At 40.2% G+C, this 25,411-nt stretch overlaps 2 protein-coding genes across 2 annotated transcripts in view; one reads left to right on the top strand and one right to left on the bottom strand.

Annotated features, from left to right (window-relative positions):
* Window positions 1–25,411, top strand: part of LOC134285004 (uncharacterized) — a 194,044-nt gene that overhangs the window by 65,399 nt on the left and 103,234 nt on the right. The window lies entirely within an intron of this gene.
* On the bottom strand, window positions 23,075–24,252 carry LOC109422133 (collagenase). Its single transcript, XM_019696771.3, has 4 exons — window positions 24,096–24,252; window positions 23,864–24,030; window positions 23,529–23,800; window positions 23,075–23,464 (listed from the first exon to the last, which is right to left on the bottom strand). Exons 1-4 carry the CDS (start codon window positions 24,144–24,146, stop codon window positions 23,166–23,168), a joined length of 789 nt encoding a protein of 262 aa, XP_019552316.1. The 5' UTR covers window positions 24,147–24,252; the 3' UTR covers window positions 23,075–23,165.

Raw genomic sequence — 25,411 nt, 5'->3', positions numbered from 1 at the left:
GAGCATAACCCATATATGCGACACATAAAACCGCCGCTTTTCCAATAACCAGGTAGGTAAGCAAGAAAATAGTCTCAGACCATATCTGAAACGGTAGTGTCCCGGAACTGACTTCGGATATCCCGCCCGAAGTGGCCAGTTGTAAAAGTGAACCAAACTCATGCATGCAACACTTCAACTCGTTGCGCTCTCGATAACCTAATGAACGGTTAGCAAGATAATAGGCTTAGACCATACAATAAACTACCTGTAGTGTTCCGGAATCGGTTCCAGGTGTCCCGCAAAAGGTTTCCAAATATGGAAGTGAACCAAAATTATACATGTGACATATCAAATCGCGGTTTTTTCGATAACCTGATGAACGGTTCTTAAGAAAATAGCTTCAGATTACGATAGAGACTACCGATAGTGTTTCACAACCGGTTCCGGTTCTCCCACCGGAATTGATCTAATTTAAGAATGAACCAAATCCTTGTACATCAAATCGCTTTTTTGTCAGTAATCTGATGCATCTGGTGCACGGATAATATGAAAATAGACACAGTTCACATAAGTTACTACCGGTAGTGTTACTAGTTCCGGGTGTCTCACCAGAAGTGGTCAAATGTAAAAGTGTGAACCAATTCCATACATGTGATACATCAAATCGCGACTTTTTAAGTAACCTGATGTACAGTTAGCAAGAACATAGACTCAGGCCACATTTAAAACTGCCGGTTATGTTCCGGAATTGTTTCCGGGTGTCCCGTCGAAAGTGACCAAATATAAAATAAACCAAACCCATGCATGGGACACATCAAACCGTGTCATTTTGATAACCTGATGAACGATTAGCAAAAAATTAGGCTCAGACTACATAAACGACTACCGGTGGTGTTGGAGAATCAGCGTTGGATGCTTCAGCGGAATTACGAAAGTGAAGAAAATCAATAGATATGTAAAAGGGAGCAAAACCCTAAAAAAGCTAAAGTGATCTCATCAAATCACACCATTCTAGATTCCTGAGGTGGAAATATACAGTAGGGTGGGTCAGCGTTGTAAGGTAAACTTAAAATTTAACCACATCGGTCCCAAACAAAGTTCTCCAAGTCTCTTTTACGTCTGAAAATACTGCGCGATATTTTGATGCGACTGGAGGGCGTGCTCTGTAATGTGGTTGAATGAGAGTATAGGCAATTTAAATTACATGCATTTTTTGTTTTTGGCAAATTTCACATGAATATTTTAATCATATTATCATTGATCATTGATAGCCTAAAGTGTACAGAACAAAACTTTATCGAAAACCGCACAATGATCTGTGGAAAAAGTTATGATCTAACTTCTAATTGTCGTCTCGATATTGATCGGCCTCTGGCGAAGTTAGTCATGCAGTCAACTGAGAGGTTTGATATTTTCAGCTCTGCCTATACGTTGAACATAACGTCAGAATAAGTGCCATCAAAAAGTTTCCCAATTCGATGATGACTGATAAAATTCTTGCTTTTTAAATAAAGTATTCTCTGGCTTCAGAAACTTTGCGACTTGCGTCGACGAAAAGATCATGAGTACATATTCGACGAGAAAGGCACTATCACCACTAGGTGGATTAATCTGGGTTTTTGTTATGTTTGTCGACGATGCCAGATGATATCGAAGAGCAGCGTCAAAGATGTGATCGAGAACTTCAAATCCATGGTTGAACGGACCGGAAGAAAATTGAAGATTTTGCGATCGGACAATGGCTCGGAATTCGTAGACTCGGCGATGGAAGCGTACATTCCTCAGCAAAACGAAGTAGCCGAGCGTATGAGTCGGACCCTCGTAGAAAAGACAAGGTGTTTGTTGAATGATTCGAAGCTCCCTAAGATGTTTTGAGTAGAGGCAGTCTCAGCCGCAGCATTTCTGGTGAACAGGTGTCCCACTCGATCGTTCGAGTCAGTAACGCTAGAAGAGGAATGGGGTGGTAGAAAACTAACGAGTTGCAACATCTCAAGATGTTTGATGGTTTCAAGGCGATGATGATTCGCGTCTCCAAGGAGAAGCGACGCAAGTTCGACCCAAAAGCCACTGAAGGGATCTTCGTAGGATATGCGGAGAAGTCGAAAGGTTACCGAGTTTTCAATCCAAGTGACAACAGCATCGTAACAAGCCGGGACGTAAGGATCATCAAGCAAACAGAAAAGTCAATGTCATGGAGCTTTGTTCGTGGATCAAGCGTGACGAACCAATTGGTGCGGTATCCAGCGTGCGAATTGATTCCTTGCGCTCAAATGCTAATTTCAGTGATGATGAGTACGCCGATGCTGAGCTGCTAGTTGCGCTCCCACCGCAATCTACAAGACCAGCTGACGAGCAGTGACGAACAGCGATTAGAAGCGCAGGACGATTTCCAGCAAATCGCAACTTCAAATGCGATGAGTGATCCGTTAGCCTACAGCGAGGCGGTCAACGGAACAGATCCAGATGAACGTTGGATTGCTGCGATGGATGAAAAACTGCAGGCGTTGTAAAGCAACAACACGTAAGGATTGACTGACTTGTCAGAAGAAAGGAAGGCCATACGTAACAAGTGGATTTTGAAGACTAAGCGAGGAGCAGTTGAAGAAGTGCCTCGGTAGAAGGCCATGCTTGTGGTTCAAGGCTGTTCCGAACGTCCGGGATTCGATGTAGAGGTGTAAAAATACGTTATTTGATGGCTCTGGTGGTGCAGCATGACCTAGAAATTGAGCAAATGGACGCCGTCACGGCGTTTCTCCAGTGCGATCTGAAGGAAGAATCTTTTAGGGAGCAACCAGTAGGATACGTGAACGATATCACAAAGGTCTGCAGTTACAGAATGCGCTATATGGCTTGGGTATGGAATAGACAGCTAGATTCAAGCAGTGCAGAACATCCCCTATAAGGAGGCAGTGGGATGCTTAACCTACTTAGCTCAAGGATCACGACCGGACATCTTATTAGCGATAAACAAGGTCGGCCAGTTCAGCAATAATCCGGGTCGCCGCCATTGGGAAGCTGCTAAACGCATCATGCGATACCTCAAAGGAGCCCTGGATTATCGCCTGGAGTACAACAGAGCCGGTAATCCGCAATTCACTGGACATACAGACGCGGATGCCACTAACAGAAAATCGACAACAGACTACCCAGTCAACAGTCAACACACGATCGCATATGATGTTGAATAGAATGAAAAAGTGGAGGCGATATTCGCACACTTTACACTTTACATTCTATTAAACATCATGTAAGACTTTGTGTTAGCTGGGTATAGCTTCAGCATGTTTGGAGGAGCAGTTACTTGGACAGGTGTCGGTTGTGTTGTCGTGGCCATGCATCCAACTCCATTATATTGTCGCTCTTGACCTGCCAACCACATCCCATCGTCGCTATGCTGACCTGGGTGTTCCCATAGATTGACCCAGAACTGGGTGACGTCGCCAATGTCCGGAAGGCCTTTTCCAAAGTCAGGCTTGTCGTTTCGGATGCAGTTGAGAAGAACTCCCTTTCGTTTTGTTCCTTCTACTTCGAATATTCTCCATAACGCCGTAATCGTTTCACAAATGCGCTCAACCGCTGTACGTACATGGGTATCGTAGGTCTCAGTAATGTTGATTTCTGTGAGATCTCGGAGTTCTGCGGGTGTCTCAATTTCAGCAACACGACGAACTAGTCTCGTTGCTCGATTCTCCTGCTTGCGCTGTGTTATTCGACCATCCGAGGCCCACAATGTGGCGATCCGGTTCTCCAGCTCTCGCTTCCACACGGTTTTTTGTGCACTGGGGCCTCCTTCGTCTCCTTGCGGTCGGCTCCGCATCCCCAGCGTCTTGACAACAGTCACCGCAGCTGAATACACAGTCAACTGTAAATTCCCGAGGTTCTTTATGGCCTCCGAATACTCTGGTATTCGGTGCCGTAACATGGGTTCTGTCCCACGGAATTGCGTAACTTCTGTAGTCATGCGTAGCGCTAGTTCATCGCGTAGCTGCTGCCGTTGCATATCCGCTGTTGGTACAGTCAAATCATGACTCTCACTTGCGCTGGATGCATACAAATCCAACAGAACTCCTTCTCGACGTATCGCTAGATCTTGTCTGCGCCTCTCCCAATTCCCTCTACGCTTCCAGCGTTTTTGCGACGGTACTTTGGCTACGGTACTACGGTACGGTCGAATCAGTGGACATCGAGGCTGACAACTACGCAACGACATGGGACGCACTGCTGAATAAGTATGACAACCGGAAGAACCTCAAGAAGCAGCCTTTCAGGGCTCTCTACGATCTGCCAGCAGTTGAGCAGGAGTGCGCAACGCGCATCCACGGTTTGGTCGACGATTCTTAACTTCATGTTCGCACTCTGTCCAAGCAGGGTGAACCCGTGGACCATCGAGACTTGCCACTCATCCATATGCTTTCCTACAAGCTGGATCGAGCGACACTTTGCGCCCGGAAAGAGAAGTCCGACTTGAAGTATGATGAACTGAAAAGGATGCTCCAGTCCGTAGGACCATTAATTCATCTCTCTGCCTCGCCGGAGATGGTCGGCAATCTGCAGCTCCGACAGCTCCAAGCAAAAGATATCGGCCAATGCTGCCACTGCATCTCCCCCAAGCTATTCGTGTCCACTTTCCTGTCCGGACAGAAACTTTTTGCGAACTTGTCCAGTGTTCGTGAGCTGGTTTCCAGAAGCGGCTGTATTGGATCTGCCAGAGCTTCATCACCAATCTAAGAAGTGTGGATCTAAGTTCACGCACTGGTCGAGAGAAGTACCACTTGCTTCTGCACAATTCCGCTCCAGTGCAAGTATCTGCCAACCGAGTTCAACAACTGCGTCCATCCACTTCAAAATCTGTGGAAGTTTCGGGTTATCATCGAGTCAGCATGGCAGTCCAAACCGCATGCAGCTATACACTTCTGGAAACGATTGTCCTCAATATCGTCGATGATCAAGGCATCGATACGCACAAGGTCAGAGCTGTCCTCGATTCGGCATCGATGTCCAATTTTATCTCGAAACCGCAGGCATTACTGAATCATCCCCGCAGAACATTGGTACCTAGTGCCGTTAAAGATCGAATGATCTTGATGAAAATTGAAGCTGTCGTCGATACTATCTACAATGCTGATTGATATCTCGATATGAAAACTTCCAAATGTACAGCTAGCAGATCCACAGTTCAGTGTTCCCGGAGGTTTGTTCTCGTCGAAGGTAGTGGAATCTATTGGTAAATCCATACCGCCTCTCACCAGACTACCCGCATTTCACGTTTCTGCTATCATTCTACCGCGGATGATCCACTGGAAGACTCTCTACTCAAACTCTGCATCACGAAATCAATTCCATCAGGTTCTGTACGCTGCAAAGACGACGCACGATGCGACTGGAAGGTACATCGTTCTCCTCCTTTCAGGATCTTCCTGAAAAAGGATCTGGATGAACCCAGGTCAATGGCCGATCGACGTTTTTCGAGTCTGGAAGGTAGACTTGAAAGAGATCCTGCAACTAAGGACTCTTACGATCGGTTCATGGACGAGTATCTGCACCTTGACTACACGAGGAAGATAACAGAGCCTGATGATCGTACTCCGTATTGCTACATTCGTCACCACGTCGTCTTCAAGGAATCGAGCACGACTAAGATGCTCAGGGTAGTATTCGACGCGTCATGCAAGACTTCGTCCGGCTATTCCTGGACCTTCCTGATTTGACCGGTTGTCCAGCAGAATCCATCTAATGGAGATTTCGGATGCGTAGCTTACCGGATGTGGAGTCTACTGTAGTTTTCCAACAGCAACTCACCGCTATGCTCAAGTCCGCTCTGAAGAAATGGGCACCAAACGCTGAGCATATGCTGCAGAATGTTCCGCCGGAACATCTGACTGTCCAATAGCTTCACGACGTGCAGGATAAGCAGGTAATTGCTAGGCTCGGTCGCCTGTGGAATCCGAAGGCCTACAACCTCCGAATCAAGGTAGAACCACTTCTCTCCGCTGTCGTTCAAACCAAGCACAAAGTGATGTCGTATATCTCATAGATTTTCTACGTCCAAGGAAGGACGCAAAACTTCAATTGCGGCGATGACCGCCACGCGAACAACGTTGTGTGGAGATCTGTTCTGTTATTCCAGCTACATCAAGCAACGCCGAGTAGAAGTATTCTGAGGAATTCCACGGAGTCATGTCAGTCGATCCTGAGCGACCATTTCAAAAATATCTGAAACTTAGCACAGTTTTTCCATTTCATATAAATCGCCATTTTTCGATATTAAACCTTCATATTCACTCACGACTAACTTTTCAAAAGGGTGTATGCGAAAATAGTTCAAAAATATTCTAAAAGCTGTACAGCAAAAACGGATTGTTCGATTGTTATGAATTTTTCAGCAAAGTTAGATAACTAAATGATGATTCCTTAGAAAATATACACTGTAAAAAATTTCTTTTTTTACTTTAAAAAAATATGATCTTAGTCACAAAAACTCAAATATCTCAAAACCCTATCTTTTTACCAACGTCAATTTTTTAGGGGAAATGGCCCATTATATCAGCTATCTACCATAAAATTTTGGTGATGGTAAACTGATAAACAAAAAAGTTACGACATTTCAAACATTTCACAATTTTTACATTTAGCAACAAAAAAAAATTTTTTTTCTGTGTAAATTATTTTGAGAATTATATTTTGATGCTGATTTTATTGTAAAGGCCTGAGTATCGCGGACTGACTCAATATGCTCTCTCTGCGGGAGCCAAACATTGGGAGCCAAACATTGAAGATAGAGGTTATGTTAAACCTTGTTGTACCTGTGTGCTTGATTGAAGAGTATTGTTATCTAGGTGCTGCGGATATAATCAAAACTGTAGTCACGATATCTCCATTTGCCGCTGTCAATTCGTTGGAAAGCGAGGAGAAGGATAAACATTGTTTTGAACCCTTTTCAGCTAATTTTGTAATAACTATCCATCAAAATTTCCATCGCGAATGGAAAATAATAAACTTTGCACACGAAAACAAAACTGGAATAATGGTGGATTGATCATGTTTACCATTTCCGAACAGCGTCGCGACGGCATGTTTGACAACTGCGCTGAGAGAGGTGTTTGCAAGAAAATTGAACGCTCGTGCGTGTTTACAAGCTGTGTGCCGGGAGTGTGTTGGTGTGTGTTAGCTAGCTTGAAAAATAAAACCGTTTCTATTCGCAGCACCTAGGTAAAGGCTACCGCCTGAATTAAACAAGTTGTTTTCATGATATTTTAGTTTGATTATTCATAATTACTACAGTATCTATTTGAAACTGAGACGCGATCCAGTGTTGTGATCAAAAATATTGAGAGTGTCATACTTTTTATTGTACGTGACTGGTGAAAAAATCCCTTGATAGTGTTGAAAAACTGTTGATTATAAGAAAAATAAAATTAAACTTATTTTCAAGACAAAAGCCGTATAATAAAAGTTTTATATACGCGTAAACGCCTTGTTTATCTGCAAAAAAAATACCTCTTAGAGAACATACTTTATGATCGGAAGAATAAGAGTAACTTCAACAACAACAAATGCATGAGAGGTACATACCACAGACAAACAGACGAAACGCCTAGAACAATTTTAGTGAAAATCCATCGCCCAGTTCACACTACCATCACCTGGTGGAAATGTTTCACGAAACACTGCGTTGTGCAATATCGTCATCAGAAGGCGCTAGTGTGAAACGTCAAACGCAAAGAAAAACGATGGGCACTCTTCTGCTTATGAAAGCCACAACCAAGATTCAAAATGATCGTTAAAGGCGTGGTCAATGAAAATTTCGTCAGTGTTACGTTTGTTTGTCTGTACACATACCATGCCAATGCTCTGCTCACGAAAAAGCAAAAAAAAATACTACCGCTATGGATATTAAAAATTGTATAGTAAATTTTTTCTTCAGCCACCAACACCAAACTAGTCAGTTAAAACTAATAAGTGATTTTGTTTATTATAATCTAACGAACAACATGAACAGTCGCTTTCTCAAAGGTCTTCAACTCAACGCTCTCTTGTAGACCGTTTGATGAAAAAAAATGTTCAAAAGAGTTACGAAATCTCACCGAAAGCACCATAGATAAACTGAAAGAGACTGGTTATGCCCAAATGTCCACACTGTATACAAATTTACGCATTTGCACGTCCTGCCGTCTAGAATTTGACAAACGAGCCATCTGTATATCTTCGTTAAAACAGGGTGCAGGAAGTTCGAAAACAACAACAACTGAGAAATTGCCAGAAGTGCTAAGTGCAGAGAGTCATGCCACCGTACCATCAGCGACATCTGTTTAAACAATTTAATTACGCCCCTTTTCAAAAATGCTTTGAAATTTTCTTCAACATCTATACCCATTTCAATATTTTTAACGTTGCAAAACACGCTTTCAACATTCACCTTGAAGAAGAGGGAAAACACTTTTTTGGGGCCCCCACAAAAGCCTTTTTTGCTTGCTAACATTAGCTTTATTTTTCATATTGCTCAAATACTGTTCGAAAATAAGGAAAAACATTTTTGCTCATCTCTCAGAAGGGCCTCCACATCCGCTTGGGCCCCGGGCCCCCACAATCCTTAATCCGGGCCTGTATATATAATATATAATAAAAACAACTTGTTTTACTCACGCAATGGCATCAAACTGCGATTTCCGGCCGAAATAATTTACACTAAAACAAATTTATTACTAAATGTGAAAATTGTGAAATGTTTGAATTGTCATAACTTTTTTGATTATTAGTTATCATCACCAAATTTTTATGGTAGATTGCCAATAGAATGGACCGTTTTCTCTAAAAAATTACGTTGGTAAAAAGATAGGGTTTTGAGATATTTGAGTTTTTGTGACAAAAATGATATTTTTTTAATGTTAAAAACGATTTTTTTCACAGTGTATATTTTCTTAGGAATCACCATTTAGTTATCTAACTTTGCTGTACAATAAAATCAGCATCAAATCGCGATTCCCGGCCGAAATGATTTACACAGAAAAATTATTTTTACTAAATGTAAAAATTGTGAAATTTTTGAAATGTTATAACTTTTTTGTTTATTAGTTTACCATCACCAAATTTTTATGGTAGATTGCTAATACAATGGACCGTTTTCCCTAAAAAAATCAAGTTGGTAAAAAGATAGGGTTTTGAGATATTTGAGTTTTTGTGACAAAAATGACATTTTTCAATGTTAAAAAAGATTTTTTTTCACAGTGTATATTTTCTTAGAAATCACCATTTAGTTATCTAACTTTTCTGAAAAATTCATAACAATCTAACAATCCGTTTTTGCTGTGCATATTTTTGAATATTTTTGAACCATTTTCACATACACCCTTTTCAAAAGTTAGTCGGGGCTCTAAATAAAAATTTGATATCGAAAAATGGCGATTTAAATGGAACTGAAAAACTGTGCAAAGTTTCAGTTCAATAGAAAATCATGAATTAAAAAATTTCCTTAATTTTGATGCTGTTGCTTGGAATCGCTCTTCTGCAGTGGGTATCTGCACCCTTTGAGCGAGTGCGCACAGCTGCGTCGTTGCGGATCGGACATGGCTACGTTGAGCGTCTATAACCGATCGAAACTTCATCCTGCCGCTTGGCAGAGCTCGAAACATTCGCTGAGGAATTCGTAGAGTTAGCAAATGGCTATCGTGTCTTCAAGTCATAAATACTCAAGTGGCTGTAACCCTTCGTCGACGAAGACAGTTGGTGGTCACCTGCGTTTCGCTGCCCTACTCCAGCATTGTTAACAAACACGTTTTGTCCGCCGCCAAAGATCCGCTGTATGCTGTGCTGGCTAGCAGTTACCACGTTACCCTACTACACGGAGAAACCTTCCATTGGTGGATGCTACGCGCATCTCCGATGCAAGTTCACTCTAGTTCAGCAGAGCACAGCCGATCTTCCAGTCTTTGCTGACGCGTTCGTATGTGGGCCGAACTACCGCGAAAGGCAGTCCACAACGAGCTAGTGAGCGACCTGCCATTGTCGAACTTCATTCCGCGACGCCACTACCTTCAAGAGCGAGTGGCATGCTTTCAACAGAGTTTACCACAAAGTGGTAAAGGTAGAAGCCGCAGATCGACAGCAAACTATCGACCTAGAGTGCCACATCAATGAGGCCTCTAGGAGGCCGCGGTCAGGTCGGCATTTAAAGGTCGTCGGAAACATCAACTATGTCTACGAGGATCTGCCAACCTTGTTGGTACAAGTCGAAATGTGCGTCAACTCTCAACCCCTGACGACGATTCCAGAGGACCCCGGCGATCCAGATGCCCTTACACCAGGGCACTTCCTAGTCGAAAGTATTCTGCAAGCGGTTCCTGAGCCTCACTAGAGAGAGACCGCCGACAAGCGTCTGGACCACTACTGGGAGAAAACCCAGAAATATCCCAGGTCCAGCTAGTACAACAGCTGCAGTCTCGAAAGGTTGCAACCCGCCATCGAGGTCGGCGCCAGTATCAGCATGAAGGAGAACAACGTTACACCAGCAAACTGGCCGCTAGGGAAGATCACCAAGCTCCAGCCCGGAAAGGACAGTATTGTCCGTGTGGTGATCCTTAGGTCAGCGACGCCCAACGAAGTGGTGCGACCCGTTGCTCGAATCGATCAGCTCCCGTCTCCAAGAGCAACATAACAATGGAAACCGGGTAGAGCATACCTTAGTGGGAGAACTTGCCCGATACGGCCCTGTGTTTCTGCAAAGGTCCAATAATTTACCAGTTTCCTGTTAGGTCTACCTGGTCGTTTTCTTTGTTTCTTGTTGTAGATTTGTGGAATACTTTTTGAGGTACAGTATGCGATGATCTGTTTGTAAGCATTTGCAACCATCCCAAGTTTGCCATACAGTAAACAAACCGAGCAATAGATGTATTTCCTGTTGAGGACAGATACACATTCGCGGAGCCAGCTTTTTCTTTTTTCTTACTCACTCTCCTAAACATGCAGGAGAATGAGCGAGATGAAAGAGGAGGCAAGCTGCCCCCTCTTCCATATTTTTCTTTCTCGTGTATGTTTAGGAGAGTGAGTAAGAAAAAAGAAAATGCTGGCTCCTCCAATGCAGATACATCAGTAGTTACAGCACACAATCCTCTGGTAGGTGGTATAGAGACGATTGTAGCGACGATTACTTTGTTGACAAGGACACATGCTCGAGGCAGAACACGCGAATTTGGCATTTCATTGAACACCGGATTCAAAATGTTACCCTTACAAAAATGTAGTTTGTGGACTGAATCCGCTTAAGCTGTATCATTCTGCATAAATTTACGAAGGTATTAACCTTCATTTTCTTCTTCAGCTTTCCTTTTTTCTTTATTTTTTGCCAACAAAGTTGTAATTTTTTCTGAGAGAAAGTTAAACTGAAAGCAGACGAAAGAAAATATAGATTAATTTTAATTACATAATAAATCGGTTATAAGAATTCGTGATTACGGTATAAGAAATGAAAATCCCCTTCTAAGATTGCGTTAAACTCGTCAGCAAGTGTTATCAGTTCATTGAGTAACAACGGCACACACCCCTCACACATGAAATATTGACAATAAATAGCACCGTTATCGATTACCGCAAATCGTGATTTATCACTGAGAAACTCAATGCGCTATAAGGTAGTACGTACCTATAAAAGAGAATTCGTTGTTTATGAGTGCGTCAGAAGCCATTTCGGCATTTGTGAAATCTAACATAGAACGATGAAACTCTCTACGCTTTTCGCAACCATCATCGTATTGGTCTTCGGCGTCCAGGTTGTTATAACAAGCGTTGTTAATTAGCAAATTTTCATCAAATTGTTTTTCTTAGGCGCAACCAAATCAGACTCCACGCGCAGATAATGGATATTTAGCTCCTCACGTGTCCTACAACGCATACATTCTGTACATGAATCAACAATCTGCGGGATTCTTCGGCGCGGGCACGATTATTTCCGATCGTCACATTCTGACTGCTGCCAAGAACATCGTTGAGTAATTTCATTGTAACTGTGTACTAAACATTTTCCCAAGGTTAACACAGTCGGAAGCAATGTCTTCGTTCATCTGAGCACCATCACCTCGAACCAAGCTACGGCTCATCCTGAATACAACCCCGTTACTTCGGCCAACGATATCGGTATCATCTTCCTGCCCGTATCCCTAGAGTTCACAACCAACGTATTTCCCATTGCGCTACCGGATCCGTACTCTCAGCAAATGCTTCCTCTTGAAAACGAGGAGGGCACAATCCTGGGCTTTGGGTTCACCACAACCGCATGTGAGTAATCAAGTTCACGAATTCTACATGAATGTCTAACCATCCCACAAACCTCCGCACAGCCATGGATCAATCGGATTTCCTGATGGCTGCCTACCAACGGGTGACGACCGACAACCTGTGTCAAAACCTGTACCACGTGGAGACGCCCGAGCACTTCTGTGCCGTGGGAGACAACGCTTCGAGGTTTTCCAGCGTGTGCGTCAGAGACGTGGGCGCTGGGTTTGCCACCTATGTCCGAGGTCGTCTGACACTTACCGGAATTGTTTCGTTGATCCGCGAACGGTGCGACAACCGAAATCCAACGGGGTACGTTCGTGTCGAGTACTACCGCGAGTGGATCGGCAATGTGACACAGGTGTGATGAAGATATTGTGATCGTCAAGTTCCTCTAGTTAGGCAATTATATGTAATGCATACTATACACAGAAAAAAGTTAAATAAAACATTGTGTCACAGTCACAGATAAAAACGAATTATTTGAAATAAACGTATTCGCAAATTCAAAATTTGATATTCTCATATGAACAACGTGGGTGTATTTGCTACCCATGTTGCTACCAAATCTACATTACTTTTTTATTACGATCATGGTAACATCACTAAATTTATACTCAATTTTGAAAACAACCGAATGTTATGAGAACCACCCGGTAAATTCAACATTTCGATTAGCTTCAGTAGAAATTACAGCGTTTAATCTTTGCATAATTATGCAGAGTGTTTCAGCCTAAGTGGATTCAGTTCAAGAACCTCACTTTCATTAACGGAATTTCTATTCACTTAATCTTGTGAACCCGGTGTTTGCTATGTATTTGCAGTAAAAAAAAATGAATGCCAAACTTGCGTAAACTGCCTCGGGCATGCGCACTTGTCAACGACGTAATCATCCCTATACTCATCTCTGAACTAATTACCCGTATGTGTATGTATCTGTTGGAAAACTCAACAAAAATATGTACGTCCACCAGAGCCAGTAACTTACTAGTTTATCGCATTTAAGATGTGTAAGACTGATAGAAACTGATAGACGGTGGGAGCTTAAGATGGCTTTTCTTGGGCGAAGCATGTTCGAACACCAGTGAGGACTCACCAACTTTGGCATCGCAAGGTGACCGAGCATCATGTGCACTGCACACTAATAGTTCAAGCGGAGTTTGCCTAGGCGTGGTGGGGGTTCAGCCGTGGGCTCTGCTGGGCCTCTTCAGAAACACCACACATCCGGAAGCGTCAACACCGTACAAGCGAATCGGCGCCGCTTTCAAAGTGCCCTAGCCTGGTCAGGGGTGTCTCGGGACAATCAGGAGCAATGCCAGTAAGTTCCTGATTACGGCATACTAGCGCGCGCGATGGAACTGGTCAACGAGATGGTACACTCTTAGTTGACCGTGGAGTAGAGGAGTGCTGCTGGCGACGGAATTATATCCTCTTAGTAGGGCCGGTTGACACTGACCTGAAACGAGGGATGGGCTAATGTCGGAGCTGCCTTCCGTCCCATAAAACCTTGGCAAGGCCTTAGAGTACGTTCCCGATCTGTATCCAGCTTAGGAAACTATCTGGGTGGAGGTAGGTTCAGTTGAAGAATCCTGATTAGCGCTGATCCTGGCTCTGAGCTCAGATCCTATAAGGTCCTGTACCAACCCGTGGGTGGCCTCCCTGCTTGCATAGATAACCACCGGGATCCTTGGGCGACTACTTCAGTGGCAGTGAGGGACGCGGCTCTAAGGGGGACCCTTATTGAAGTGATGGATTCATTCTTAATTAAAGAATACGAGGGTGAGGCGTTGCAGTGAGCCCGTTCGCGAGGAGGCGGACTGGTTAGATCACCAACGCAAGCGGCGAGGGTGGAATCAGTGGCGTAGCTAGGAATTTGGGGGCCCGGTGCGGATGCAAATTGGTAGGCCCCCATGAAAATTACATAATATGTACATATTTTACAATGATAAATCTATACATTGACCTGTCGAATAATCTCACTGTTATATTTTGTACAAAACTTTGAAAAAATCTCGCTTTTTGTACTCAGTATTCTAGTGATGCTGGCAGTGATGGCCAAAGGAAGGTTTAAAATTATCTATCTTATCTTATTTTCTGTTTTCCTTTATGATTTTTTTCGGGAGCCCGAGATTTTTTTATAAGAATTATACTGAAAATGTTTTAACAATTTATTTAGAAATTGCACCAAATAATCATTTATAAACGCTTTCAAAGATTGCTTTACTTTTTTATTTAAGAAATTTTTCTTGAAAAATAATTTGTATTCAAGAAACTTTTAAGTTGTAAATGCAAGGATATCATTCAGTATTCCTCTAAAAGCACTCCTTCAGGAATGATATTATTATAATTAGCCTTATTAATGAGGCTTTCAGTCCCTTGGCTGGTTCACCTCGGACATGCAGGAATGTTTTCAAAATACTACAGAGTAATTCAGAGTAATCCTTTTAATATTCCTTTGGTGATTTTCCATAGATTCTTCAAGTATTTCTCAATTCTTCCCTTAAATAACTCTTTTAGATATTTCTCCAATAATTAAACTTGGAATTTCCTCAAGCATTCATCACTTATCTTAGTGTCCTTTTAAAGATTTCTTAAGAATTACTTCCTAAGATTACTTCAGAAATCCCACTAAAAATTCCCTTTTCCAAAAAAAATCTTCAAGGATTCTTCAAGAAGTTTCTCTAAGGTTTTACTAAGAGATTCATCATAGGATTTCTCCTTTAATTAAAAAAAAATCTTCAAGGATTCCTACTGAAGAAATTGAATTAATTAAATAAATTAATTAAATTAAATTTTTAGATGGACTTCTGTAGGAGTTCTGTAGGAATTCTTTCGAAAAATCCTTCTGGACTTCTTCTAACAAATTTTTCAATATCCATCAACTCTAGGAGTTTTTTCAAGAGTTCCTTCAGGAATTTTTGCTAGTATTCCTCTGGGCACTTTTAAAAAAAAATCTATTTCTCCAGAATTTATGATTGATTCCTCCAGAAATATTACGTTATTTTTTATATAATCCGTGCTCACTTCTAACAAATATACAAAAATAAGAAACAGAACAAAAACGCTTCATTCCATTGTTTTGAGTGGGATAAAAATGGCAGCGTAAATGGCTAAATAGTAAAGAAACAGATATCCTATCTTATCAAAACAAATACATAGCTTCTCCAGAAGTCTCTCCAAGGATTTAGGAAATGTTCTAAGGTTATTCAAAATTATAAAGGATTTCCTTTAAGGCAGCCTTTAGAAATTGCTCCCAAAATTCCTTCAGGATTTTTTCCAGAGATTTCTTTAGTAATTCTCTTGCGATTTGCCCGAAGATTCGTTCAGATTTTATTCAAGTATTCTCTTAGAGTTTCTTCAATTGATTTCATTCATTCATTCCTAAACTGATTTTTCCAGGTGTTTTACAAATAATTTTGTACAAGAAATCTTTTGGGGTCTTTTTATGCAAGGATTTCTTCATGTATTTATTTAATTACTACTGCAAGGGTTTTCCGGAGATTCTTACACAAATTCCTCTAAGAAATTCCATAGGAATTCCTCCAGGGGATGCATTGAGTGTTTTTGCTAGATTTTTTTTAGAAATTCCTCTAATAAGCCTATTCAAGGATTCATAAATTCCTCCAATGAATACTGTAGAAACTCAAAAAAAAAGAATTTTTTCAATTCTCACAGAAATTCATCCTAGAAATTCTATAGAAATTTCTTCATATATTTTTAGGAAATTGCTTGTGATTTCTTCTGATAATCATCTTAATTTTTTGAAAATTCTTTTGGTTATTCTCTTGAGGTTTTTCTCGGTCGTTCCGTTGTAAATTCGTGGATTTTTTTTTAATTTGCAAAGATGTATCTCATAAAACATCAAAAGTAATAACAGACGGAATTTAATAAAGAATTATCAGAAGAAATTTACAGAGGAATTACCAAAGTTGCCACTTAAATTTACAAACGAATCGACTAATTAATTTGCAAAGTACCTGTATGTGTCTCTGACAGGTTTGGGCCTCTGAATCCGAATCCGGGCTCAGATTTGTTTCAGGACGCCACAATTTTGAGCTATACCGTGATTTCGGGTGGAATTGATCGACGTGAGGTCAATTTTTATTTGTCAAAAATAAAGCTTTGAACTTAAAACAATTTGTTGAAAATGACCAACATCTGGCTATTGGGTAATTGAATGATAAGTTAACATGTTTAACAGCCAATTAGTCATGTATTTCTGTATTAAATTTGATATTTTCCGAAACTGCGTGTTTGGCGAATTTCAAAGACACTTTTAAACTTTTGTTACCGTAGCTGTATCGCACATGGAATAAATATTCGAATAAATGTTTATAGCTGCCAAGTGTTCGCTAAACCCGATTTCGCCATCAAAAGTTCTATAAATATTGATATTTATGCATAAAATTGTACTTTTGCTAAAGTAATGACTTGTTTAGTATGAAAATTGCATACTATTAGGCGTTTTCTTTAGATTTATTAAACTTCAAATTTGAATAATAAAGAATTTACTAAACTAAAATAATAGTTTTACAAAGCTTTTCGCATTCTGGGGTGGTTAATTCAGATGTAAAACTTATTTTCGGCACTTACAAAGGCATTTCAGTGACTGATCAATTTCACCCCGAAACTAAAATTTCTGATTTTTTATTTTAAATGATATTTACTACAATGAAATGATTTGCAGTAAAAGTTTCAACCTCGTTGACTGATGAAATCCGTGGTCGTACATGTTTAAAAGCATTGAGTTTGACCATATCGACCACTATTCAAAAATTAGAAGCCAAAAATTGTGAAAAGTGATCAATTTCACCCGAAATCACGCTCAATTTATAAAGCAAAATATGCGATTTTGGGCTTTTTTGACTGCAAGCATGGAAATATTTTTTTTTAAGCAATTAAAAGGTAAAATGGTCAATTGACATCTAAATTTACGACTCACGCAAAATTATTTCGTTTTATCAAATCAAATTTGAAAGATTTAAGCATTTTATATTAATATGTAAACTTGCATGCAATTTTTAGAGGGTGGTTTGTATCGTACCTAACATAACCGCGGCACAGAGACACATTAGTTTGCTCTTGAGACAGACCAAAAGGTAATTTTTGTTACGCTGTGCTATTGAAAGAATTACAATGGTAATTGTCAGGTACATGAGCAAAGGGACTGCTGGTAGAACTTTTAGAGAAATTGCTGAATCCCGTAATAAATTTCCAAACCCAAAGAATTTCAAAAAGTTCTGTCAAAGATATTTTCAAAAATAATAACCTAATCTAACTTTGAATATTTTTGCCGAGAAATTCCAAAAGAGTTATGCCGAAAAAGTTTTCAAAAACATTTGCAGAGAAAATTCCAAGAATACTCTTATAGGAACTTTCGGATCAAATCCAATCAAAGCATTTCCCAAGAATTTCAAAAAAAAAACCGCCAAGAGATATTTGAAAGTTTTTTTCAGGTAACTCACAGAAAATTCGCCGAATAAATTACCAAGAAAAATGCCAAATGAATTACCCAATCAATTCCCGTAGGGATTGGCATAGAAGTTTCTAGAAAAGTGTTAAAGTTATTCCGACAGTTATTACCAGAGATTTTCTCAAACGAATTGTCAAAAAAAAGTCAGTGAAAAGTTGCAGAATGAATTCCCAACAAAATTTTCGTAGAAATAGAAATCTAAAGAAGTTAATAAAAATCAGAAGCCATTTTTGTAGCATTTCTGAGAATTAGTTGAACAAGTTTCCAAAGGAAATGCCTAACAATTAATCAAATATATCGTCAAAGGAAATTTTCAGAGCAATAGCCGAATGGATTCTCAAATTAATGTTTAAAGATATTCCTTAACGAATCGGTACACGGGTTTCCGAATTAATTACTGAAAAAGATAAAAAAAAATCCGAAGAAATACTTCAAAAATTGTAATAAATGATGTAAAAATTCTCACAGGAATTGCTCCAAGAGATTCTACTGGAATTCCTCAATGAATCCTTTAGGGATTCTTCCAAGGTTTTCATCAGCTTTTTTTCTATTAATACCTTTAACGGTTTCTTTAGCGATTACACCCGTTTCGTCTGGATTTCTTTCACGAAACTTCTAACGAAATGTTTCTAACGATTTCATCAATATTTTTTTCTCAAGTGCGGAGCTCCAAGAATTCTTTCTTGGATATCTTTTACGATTCATCTGGGAAATACTTCAAGGACTTCTGTACAAATTCCTCGAAGATTTTCTGCGAAAGTTGCAACAGCGATTCCTTAGGAAACTTCTTCTTCAATTCCTTGAAGGATTTTCTTCAGTATTATGTAATCCCAAGAACTCTATAAAGAGTTTTTTTTTAAGATATCCACAAACGATTCCCACGTGTTCTCTTCAGCATTTTTTCAGAGGAAAACTTTGGAGTTCCTTCAAGATTTTTTTAGAAACTTCTTCTTTTTGCACTGCCTCATACGATTTTTTTTTGGAAGTACTTTCAAGGATTTCTTAAGAATTTGTTCAAGCATTTCTTTAGTAATCATACCTGCAGGGATTTCCTCATAAATTCCTCTAATAATTTCTGTAGAAAATCATTCAAAGATTCCTTAGGCTATTTTTTAAAGTCTTTTTTCACAATTCGTTCAAGAATCTTTTAAGAAATTCCAGTACAAATTTAATCTTTTCAACAAGGATTTTGTTTTTCAAGTTACGTATAAAGATTCGTTCATGGATTTCTCGAAGTTTTTCTTCAGATAACCCTACAAGGATGGACACATTCATCCCTAAAGAATTCCTGCACAAATTTCCTCAGGGGGTCTTACAAGAATTCACCGAAGGCCTCCTGCGGAAATTCTTTTGAAGATTGTTTTTTTTTATTTGCACCAAAGAATTTGGAATTCTTTGGGGTTTCCGTCATTGATTTCTTGAGAAATCATCTAGGCATTTCATAATTAGTTCTTCCAAAAATCCCTTTGCTTACAGATTTTTTTCAGGAATCCTTTAAGTAATTACTCATAGTACTCCTAGTACTTTTAGTACTACTTCATAGTACTGTAGTAATCCTACCAGAACATCATCAAATATACCTCCAAAATCAACCCAATGATTCTTTCCTTATACATCTTAGAATTCATCTAGGCGAAATTTCTACAAAAAAATCCTACAGACATTTCTACAAGAGTTCCATTCAAATTTCTTTGGAAAATCTCCCAAGGATCCATTCGGGTATGGCTTCAAAAATCTCAAAATATCATCAAATATATTTTCCATGAGGAACTACTGCTAGATTCCTTCTTGAAGGAATCTCAAAAATCATTCTTGGAGAAATTCCTTGAGGTCCATCTGAAGGATTTCTTGAAGAGTTTCATGATATAATCCTTGAATGGCTTTATGGACGGTTCCGAAATGGTATTTCTGAACGACTGCTTGAAGAAATTCTTACAAAAAAATCTCAAAGGAATTCCTGAAGGATTTCTTGATAATTGTTTGAAGAAATTTGTTGCGATGGTTCAACCACCAACAGCGCACCGTCTTTCAGAGCAGATCAAAAGATATTGATTTTCAGTGATCAGCTTGAACTGCAAATAATATTTATTCATTCAATAATCCTAGCAATATAATACACGATTTTAACTTACAATTATCGGTGCTTCTGTCCGCCTTATTATGGTTTCAAACCTATTAAATGTTATCCAATTAATTATACAACTCTAGCTTCTTCAATTCACAGCGTTCTCTTTATATTGTCTTTACTCTCTATCAAATTGTGCCTATCTAGGGTAACCAGCTACTCCAGTCGCGCCAACAAAATTCTTGAAGAAATGTCAGGAGGAGTTCCTGAAGCAATCATTGTAAGTATTCATAAACCAATGCTTAGAAAGTTTTCTTAAGCAATCCCTGAAAAAAGTTCTGAAGCAAATCATAGAGGAATTTTTGTAGAAGTCTTTGAAGTAACTGCCTGATAAACCGAAAAATATATATTTGCCCGAAGGAATTCCCACAGAAAGCCTTCAAGAACGTAACATGCGTTCAGATCTTAATTTTGATAAATGGGGCCCCTGAATTTTAGCTGCTATCTTATGCTAAATCAACACCTATGTTTGGTTCTGTGGTTAGGATATCAGGGACATTTTCATTATGCTCATGAATTATACTTCCATATCGGTACTGAATATCGTAAAATTCAATTTTGATTTCGAACACATTTTTTATTGCATTTTGGGACTCCTGCAGGTCCAAAGAGTAATCATCAAATTAATAAAAACAAAACTAACGAAACTACATGAATAAAGTGTGTACATTTATAATTGTTAATAATAGAACATCAAAATAGCCATCTGTGTTCCCCATTCCAAAATCTCTTGATAATCACGAAGAGGCCCCTACATACCTACCAGCAGATCGGTAAGCATTTACCTTATACTTATATGTAAGGATCTTTCGCTAATCACAGAACTTTATTCAAACTGGGCCCCCGAATTCAGGGGGCTCCAAATCAGGGAAGGTTTATAACACTAGACCTGCCCTGATTTGGAGGCCCCCTAGATTCGGGGGCCCGGGGCGGACCGCACCCTCCGCCCCCCTTGCTACGCCACTGTCATGACTCATGATTCGCTGAGCATCCCGCGGAGAAGTCAGCCAGCGTTTGAGCTCCTACATTTTAAAAACTTTTAAAATTCAAAGCAGAATAATCCGTGGAATAAATTTATACTACAATATGTTGCAATATTCATGAAGTCTTTTATTTTATAATAACTTTCAAATTTCACCTTCTTTCGGATACCATAACCTCAATCTGCAAAATATTCTCCGAAATAATGGGGCATTTTTACCCATTTTCGATTTGAATATCAAGGGTGAAAAATACCCATATTTTGAAGTTCGAGTCGAATAAGCCACTTAACTTGAAGATGGGTTCTTTTTTACCCATTAATGGGTATTTCAGAACTAGCGTGTATAGGATTTCACAGAACTCAACAAACAAAAGGCCAAAACTGATGAACCCGTGACGATTCGCCAAAATGGCGGTGTTATTTGTCGAACTTATACAGGGGTACTATTTACCCATTGTATGGTTGGTCGGCTCCAAGGTCGGCTCAACTTCAAAATGTGGAAAAAACACCCATCATTTGAAACTTGAAAAACACCCATTATTTGACAGCTCAATACTGGAGCAAAAAATGGGTACTCAAAACTCATTTAATGGGTATTCCCAAACTAGCGTGTAGGTAAAATTTCATGAAATCCCGGAGAAATCCGACGGTTGCTTAATTAAATAATGTGCGTGCAAAAGCCAAGACAACATATACAGCGAATTTGGACAAATTTTAAGAGCCTATGTAACGATAAATATGCTTTTTTATATATTTCATAAGCATTTATATCAATAGCTAGCCCGGGCAAAAAAAAAAATCGAAAAAATGGGGATATTTTACCCATTTCTTATTGAAAAACAATGGGTCTAATTTACCCATTATTTGAAGTTCGAGTCGAATACCCATTAATGGGTAAACGACGAATACCCATTAAATGGGTTAAGTCACTTTAGTTCGAAATGGGTACTAAAATACCCATTAATGGGTATTCTCAAACTAGCGTGTAAGCATGCAACACTCGAATGAATTACGCGCAACCTGGGACGGGACCCGTCAGGTGCTAGTGCAAATACGAAACCATTTGCCTGTCAAAAAAGACCACTTATGATTGGTCGATTTGACAAAAGCAGCGTTGCGCCGCGTCACGTTCGTTTACAAGAGGGCACTCTGTTGTTGGGTTAGCCGTGTTGCTAGTAGTCACGGGTTTTTTAAACCTCGTATGATTGATAATTAATAACTAACAACATTAATCCTTTTCTCACTTTCTGTGCTGTTTTTATCCGGAACTTGACATGGTGAAATGAAGTGCAAAACGATACAATATGGGCGCAGTGATGTGTATCATTCTGGGCTTCATTTTTACTAATTTTCGAAGAATCCGAAGGTTTGCCGGCAAGGGATGGAAGTCTGTGTGTGAGATCCAAACGAGGAAGATCAGATTGTTTTCAAACTCATTCTTTGAAGTAGAATGCTAAATGAAACTAATCAACAAGTTTTGATTGATTTGCATATGAAAAGTGTTGGCAACACTAGAGCAACCCCCGTATGAACAGTAACAAAAACAATAAGAGGGCTTGTACCAATGAGCTGTCACGTCCCGTCCCAGCGCGCAACAAAAAACTGACAGCACAACTCATCAAAATTGCTCATCAAAGGCGTTCGGTGATTTTATCATCACAGCACAGCTATTGACTGTGCCGAACTCAACTCAACTCAAGGCTGCGCTTCATTACTCCTGTGATTTCTTCAGGCGCGGAATAAATCGCACGCAATCAACTTATCCGCGAGTGGTAATGGCGGCGGCGGGCACAAATAACCGATTCAAATTTTGACGTTTCTTGGGGATCACAATCGGTTGCCGCCAGGGGGATGACGAAGAGCCAGAATAAGCAACCCAACATTCGATTCAACATGGCGTCCAATGTTTTTGTTTTGATTGCTTTATTCATGGCAAAAAATGCGCTGGAAACATCGACACTGCTTCGCTGCTACATAGGGTATTGGTTCCCTTATTAAGCATGTGGCTCCCGTTTTCATCCTACAAAAAAACAAAGGATTGAAGCACTGTTTGTCCCATACCTTTTTTGTCAACTTTAGGCCCCTTGAGGGACCACTTAGCCTTGAGATACGGACTTCAAATTTTGACACGACCATTTCTTAGCTGAAACGATCATTTTCCACTAACGAACTTATAACATTTATATTTTTTGCAAAATAAGGGACGGCCTAGTGTCTACGCGATTCGTGCGTTTAACTGGAAATGCTCTAGGTATTTCAATATATTTATTCAAGTAATCATTTCCCATTATTCGGTTAAGAGTAGTTAGCTCTACGAATGAAATATTTGCACTACTTTTTTACAGCTGCGTCACATGTCTGATCCAGTCCCGATAGTAAGCGACGCGGGTAAAGCCCGTTGGATATGTCGTTTCGCATATTTCTCTGACGTACGACACAATACCGGTGATGGTCGGTCGTCCACGGACCAAAGTAACGAACCCGCCACCGACGTCCCCAAGACACATGTTGGCGAACTGCTCGTTGTCTCTGGCGCAGAAATAAATCTCTGGCGATTGGTTCCCGTACAGCACCTCGCAGCCGGCATCGAAGTTCACTCGCTGGAAGGCTCGCATCAGGAGGTCCGAATGGTTTATGGCTGTTGAGGTATGTTTGCGTTCTAAATGTTTCATCTGGGAATGTAATGCTTCATATGTACTTACCAGCAGAAGTTGTGTACCCAAAGCCAACGATTGTGCCTTCCTCGTTTTTCAAAGGTAAAAGATTCGTCCGGTCAGGGTTCAGGTCCGGAAGTGCCACCGGGTAGACGTTCTGTGTGAACTCCAGAGACTCCGGCAGGTAGATAATGCCGATGTCGTTAACTGAAGTATGGAAGTCAAATTGAGGATGCGTTACAGCATGGTACGACTTCATGGTGATTCGCTCCAGCTCCACAAAGACGTTACTTCCGACACGTATCTCCCACTGGAACCATCTGTTATAGACGTTGAAAATCACTTACTGATGAATCTGTGATGCAGTGTTTCAATTGAATTACCCATGGATGATCTTGGCCGAGCTCAGTACGTGCCGATCGGAAATGATTGTACCACCCCCAAAGAATCCTGCGAATTCTTCGTTCATGTACGCAATGAATGCGTGATATCCGACAATACCGGGAGCGGTGTGTCCATTGATGATACGTGGTGTGCGTTCTGGTTCCGCCTAATTGTGAGACAGAAAAACTTAAAACTTATCTCCCTTCTGTTCTTTCACTTTGATCTAAGTACCTGAGCGCCAAGGACGCAAATCAAAATTGCCACTAGTCTTAAATGCTTCATGGTGCCGTAACGGTTAGAATACACTGGCTTACTTCTCACGAAGTTTCTTTTATAGCTACTAAACAGAGCAAGCAAGAGAGACTTCTCCTGAATATGTCACCGTTATCATGCCAGAAAGAGCTTTTGCGGCTGATATGAACAAAGTTAGGTGCTAGCTTATCATGATTCTGAGTAAAATTATCGATAAATTCAGCAAATCCGGGTTACAGGATCTGTTATGCTTCTCAGTAGCGGATTGTCGATTCAGGCGAAATTTTGTAATCAGAGGCGCGGGATAGCGATAACCGGATTTGAACAATCAATGTATGGCATAATGATTTCAAATATAGCCTAGTACACGGTTTATATGGGAAAATATAAAAAATGGAAAAACTCCAACTCCTGTATACTTTTTGAGTTCCATTCCCATATCAACTGTGCAGAATTTCAGATCGATCGAAAAAACTATATTTTAGCGCCGGCCATTCTTAGCTTTTCATACGATTTACTATGGGGAAAATTTACTTCTTCAAAGAAAAATCGCTTGAAAAAATAAAATAAGTCGTTGAATGGTTTTTGCAGATAATTTTACGAGGAATCAACCTCCAAAGACCGCAAAGCGATGCGACATTCGTGGTAAAAGTTATTAAGCCTTACCCGATCGATAAAATGACGAGGTTTTATCATTTATTGTTATACAGTGCCCGTGTAGCTGCCGGCTTAGAATAGCACTACGGACCCCCTGTTCCGGGGGTAAAAGTCCACCAAACAGGGAACCCCAATCCAAGGTGTCAGGCGACCCGTGCTGATGGATGAATGATTGAGGGGGTTTCAAAGATGCTCGATCGTTAACAGTAGCGGAGCCAGGATCCTGATAATGGGGGGGGGGGGGGGGGCAGCGATTATTTGGCGTATCCAGTGTTACATATAATATATACTATAGTAATTTGGCGGCAGGAGACATATGTACATATTAAAAGAGCTTAAATCATGGAATTCGTTTCATAATTTGGCGTTGGCACAATGTTATTGTTATTGTTATTGTTTATTTTAACTTCAAATTTTGAAAGAGGGAAAAAACCCTTTGAGTGATTTCAACATTACAAAAACGAAATCTTTCTCAAAGAGGCACAAAACCTCTTTTATCTTTTCAAATAACATTACAATAATAACTTAAAATTAAAGGCTCACACGGCAGTTGCCATAGCAGAGCCGCAATCTTGAAGGAGGACAGCATGCCACATCGTGAAACGAATCTTCAGAAATCCAGAAAACCTTGTGGGGGA

This window comes from Aedes albopictus, chromosome 1, assembly GCF_035046485.1.
Source record: "Aedes albopictus strain Foshan chromosome 1, AalbF5, whole genome shotgun sequence".
In the NCBI taxonomy this organism is placed as follows: domain Eukaryota; kingdom Metazoa; phylum Arthropoda; class Insecta; order Diptera; family Culicidae; genus Aedes; species Aedes albopictus.
This window is presented reverse-complemented; position numbering and strand designations above follow the sequence as displayed.

Coding starts and splice junctions, on each gene's coding strand:
- LOC109422133 (XM_019696771.3), bottom strand. CDS start 24,146: ATGAAGCATTTAAGACTAGTGGCAATTTTGATTTGCGTCCTTGGCGCT. Junction 24,031..24,095: donor TTTGCGTCCTTGGCGCTCAG/GTACTTAGATCA, acceptor TCTCACAATTAG/GCGGAACCAGAACGCACACC. Junction 23,465..23,528: donor TGGGTACACAACTTCTGCTG/GTAAGTACATAT, acceptor ATACCTCAACAG/CCATAAACCATTCGGACCTC.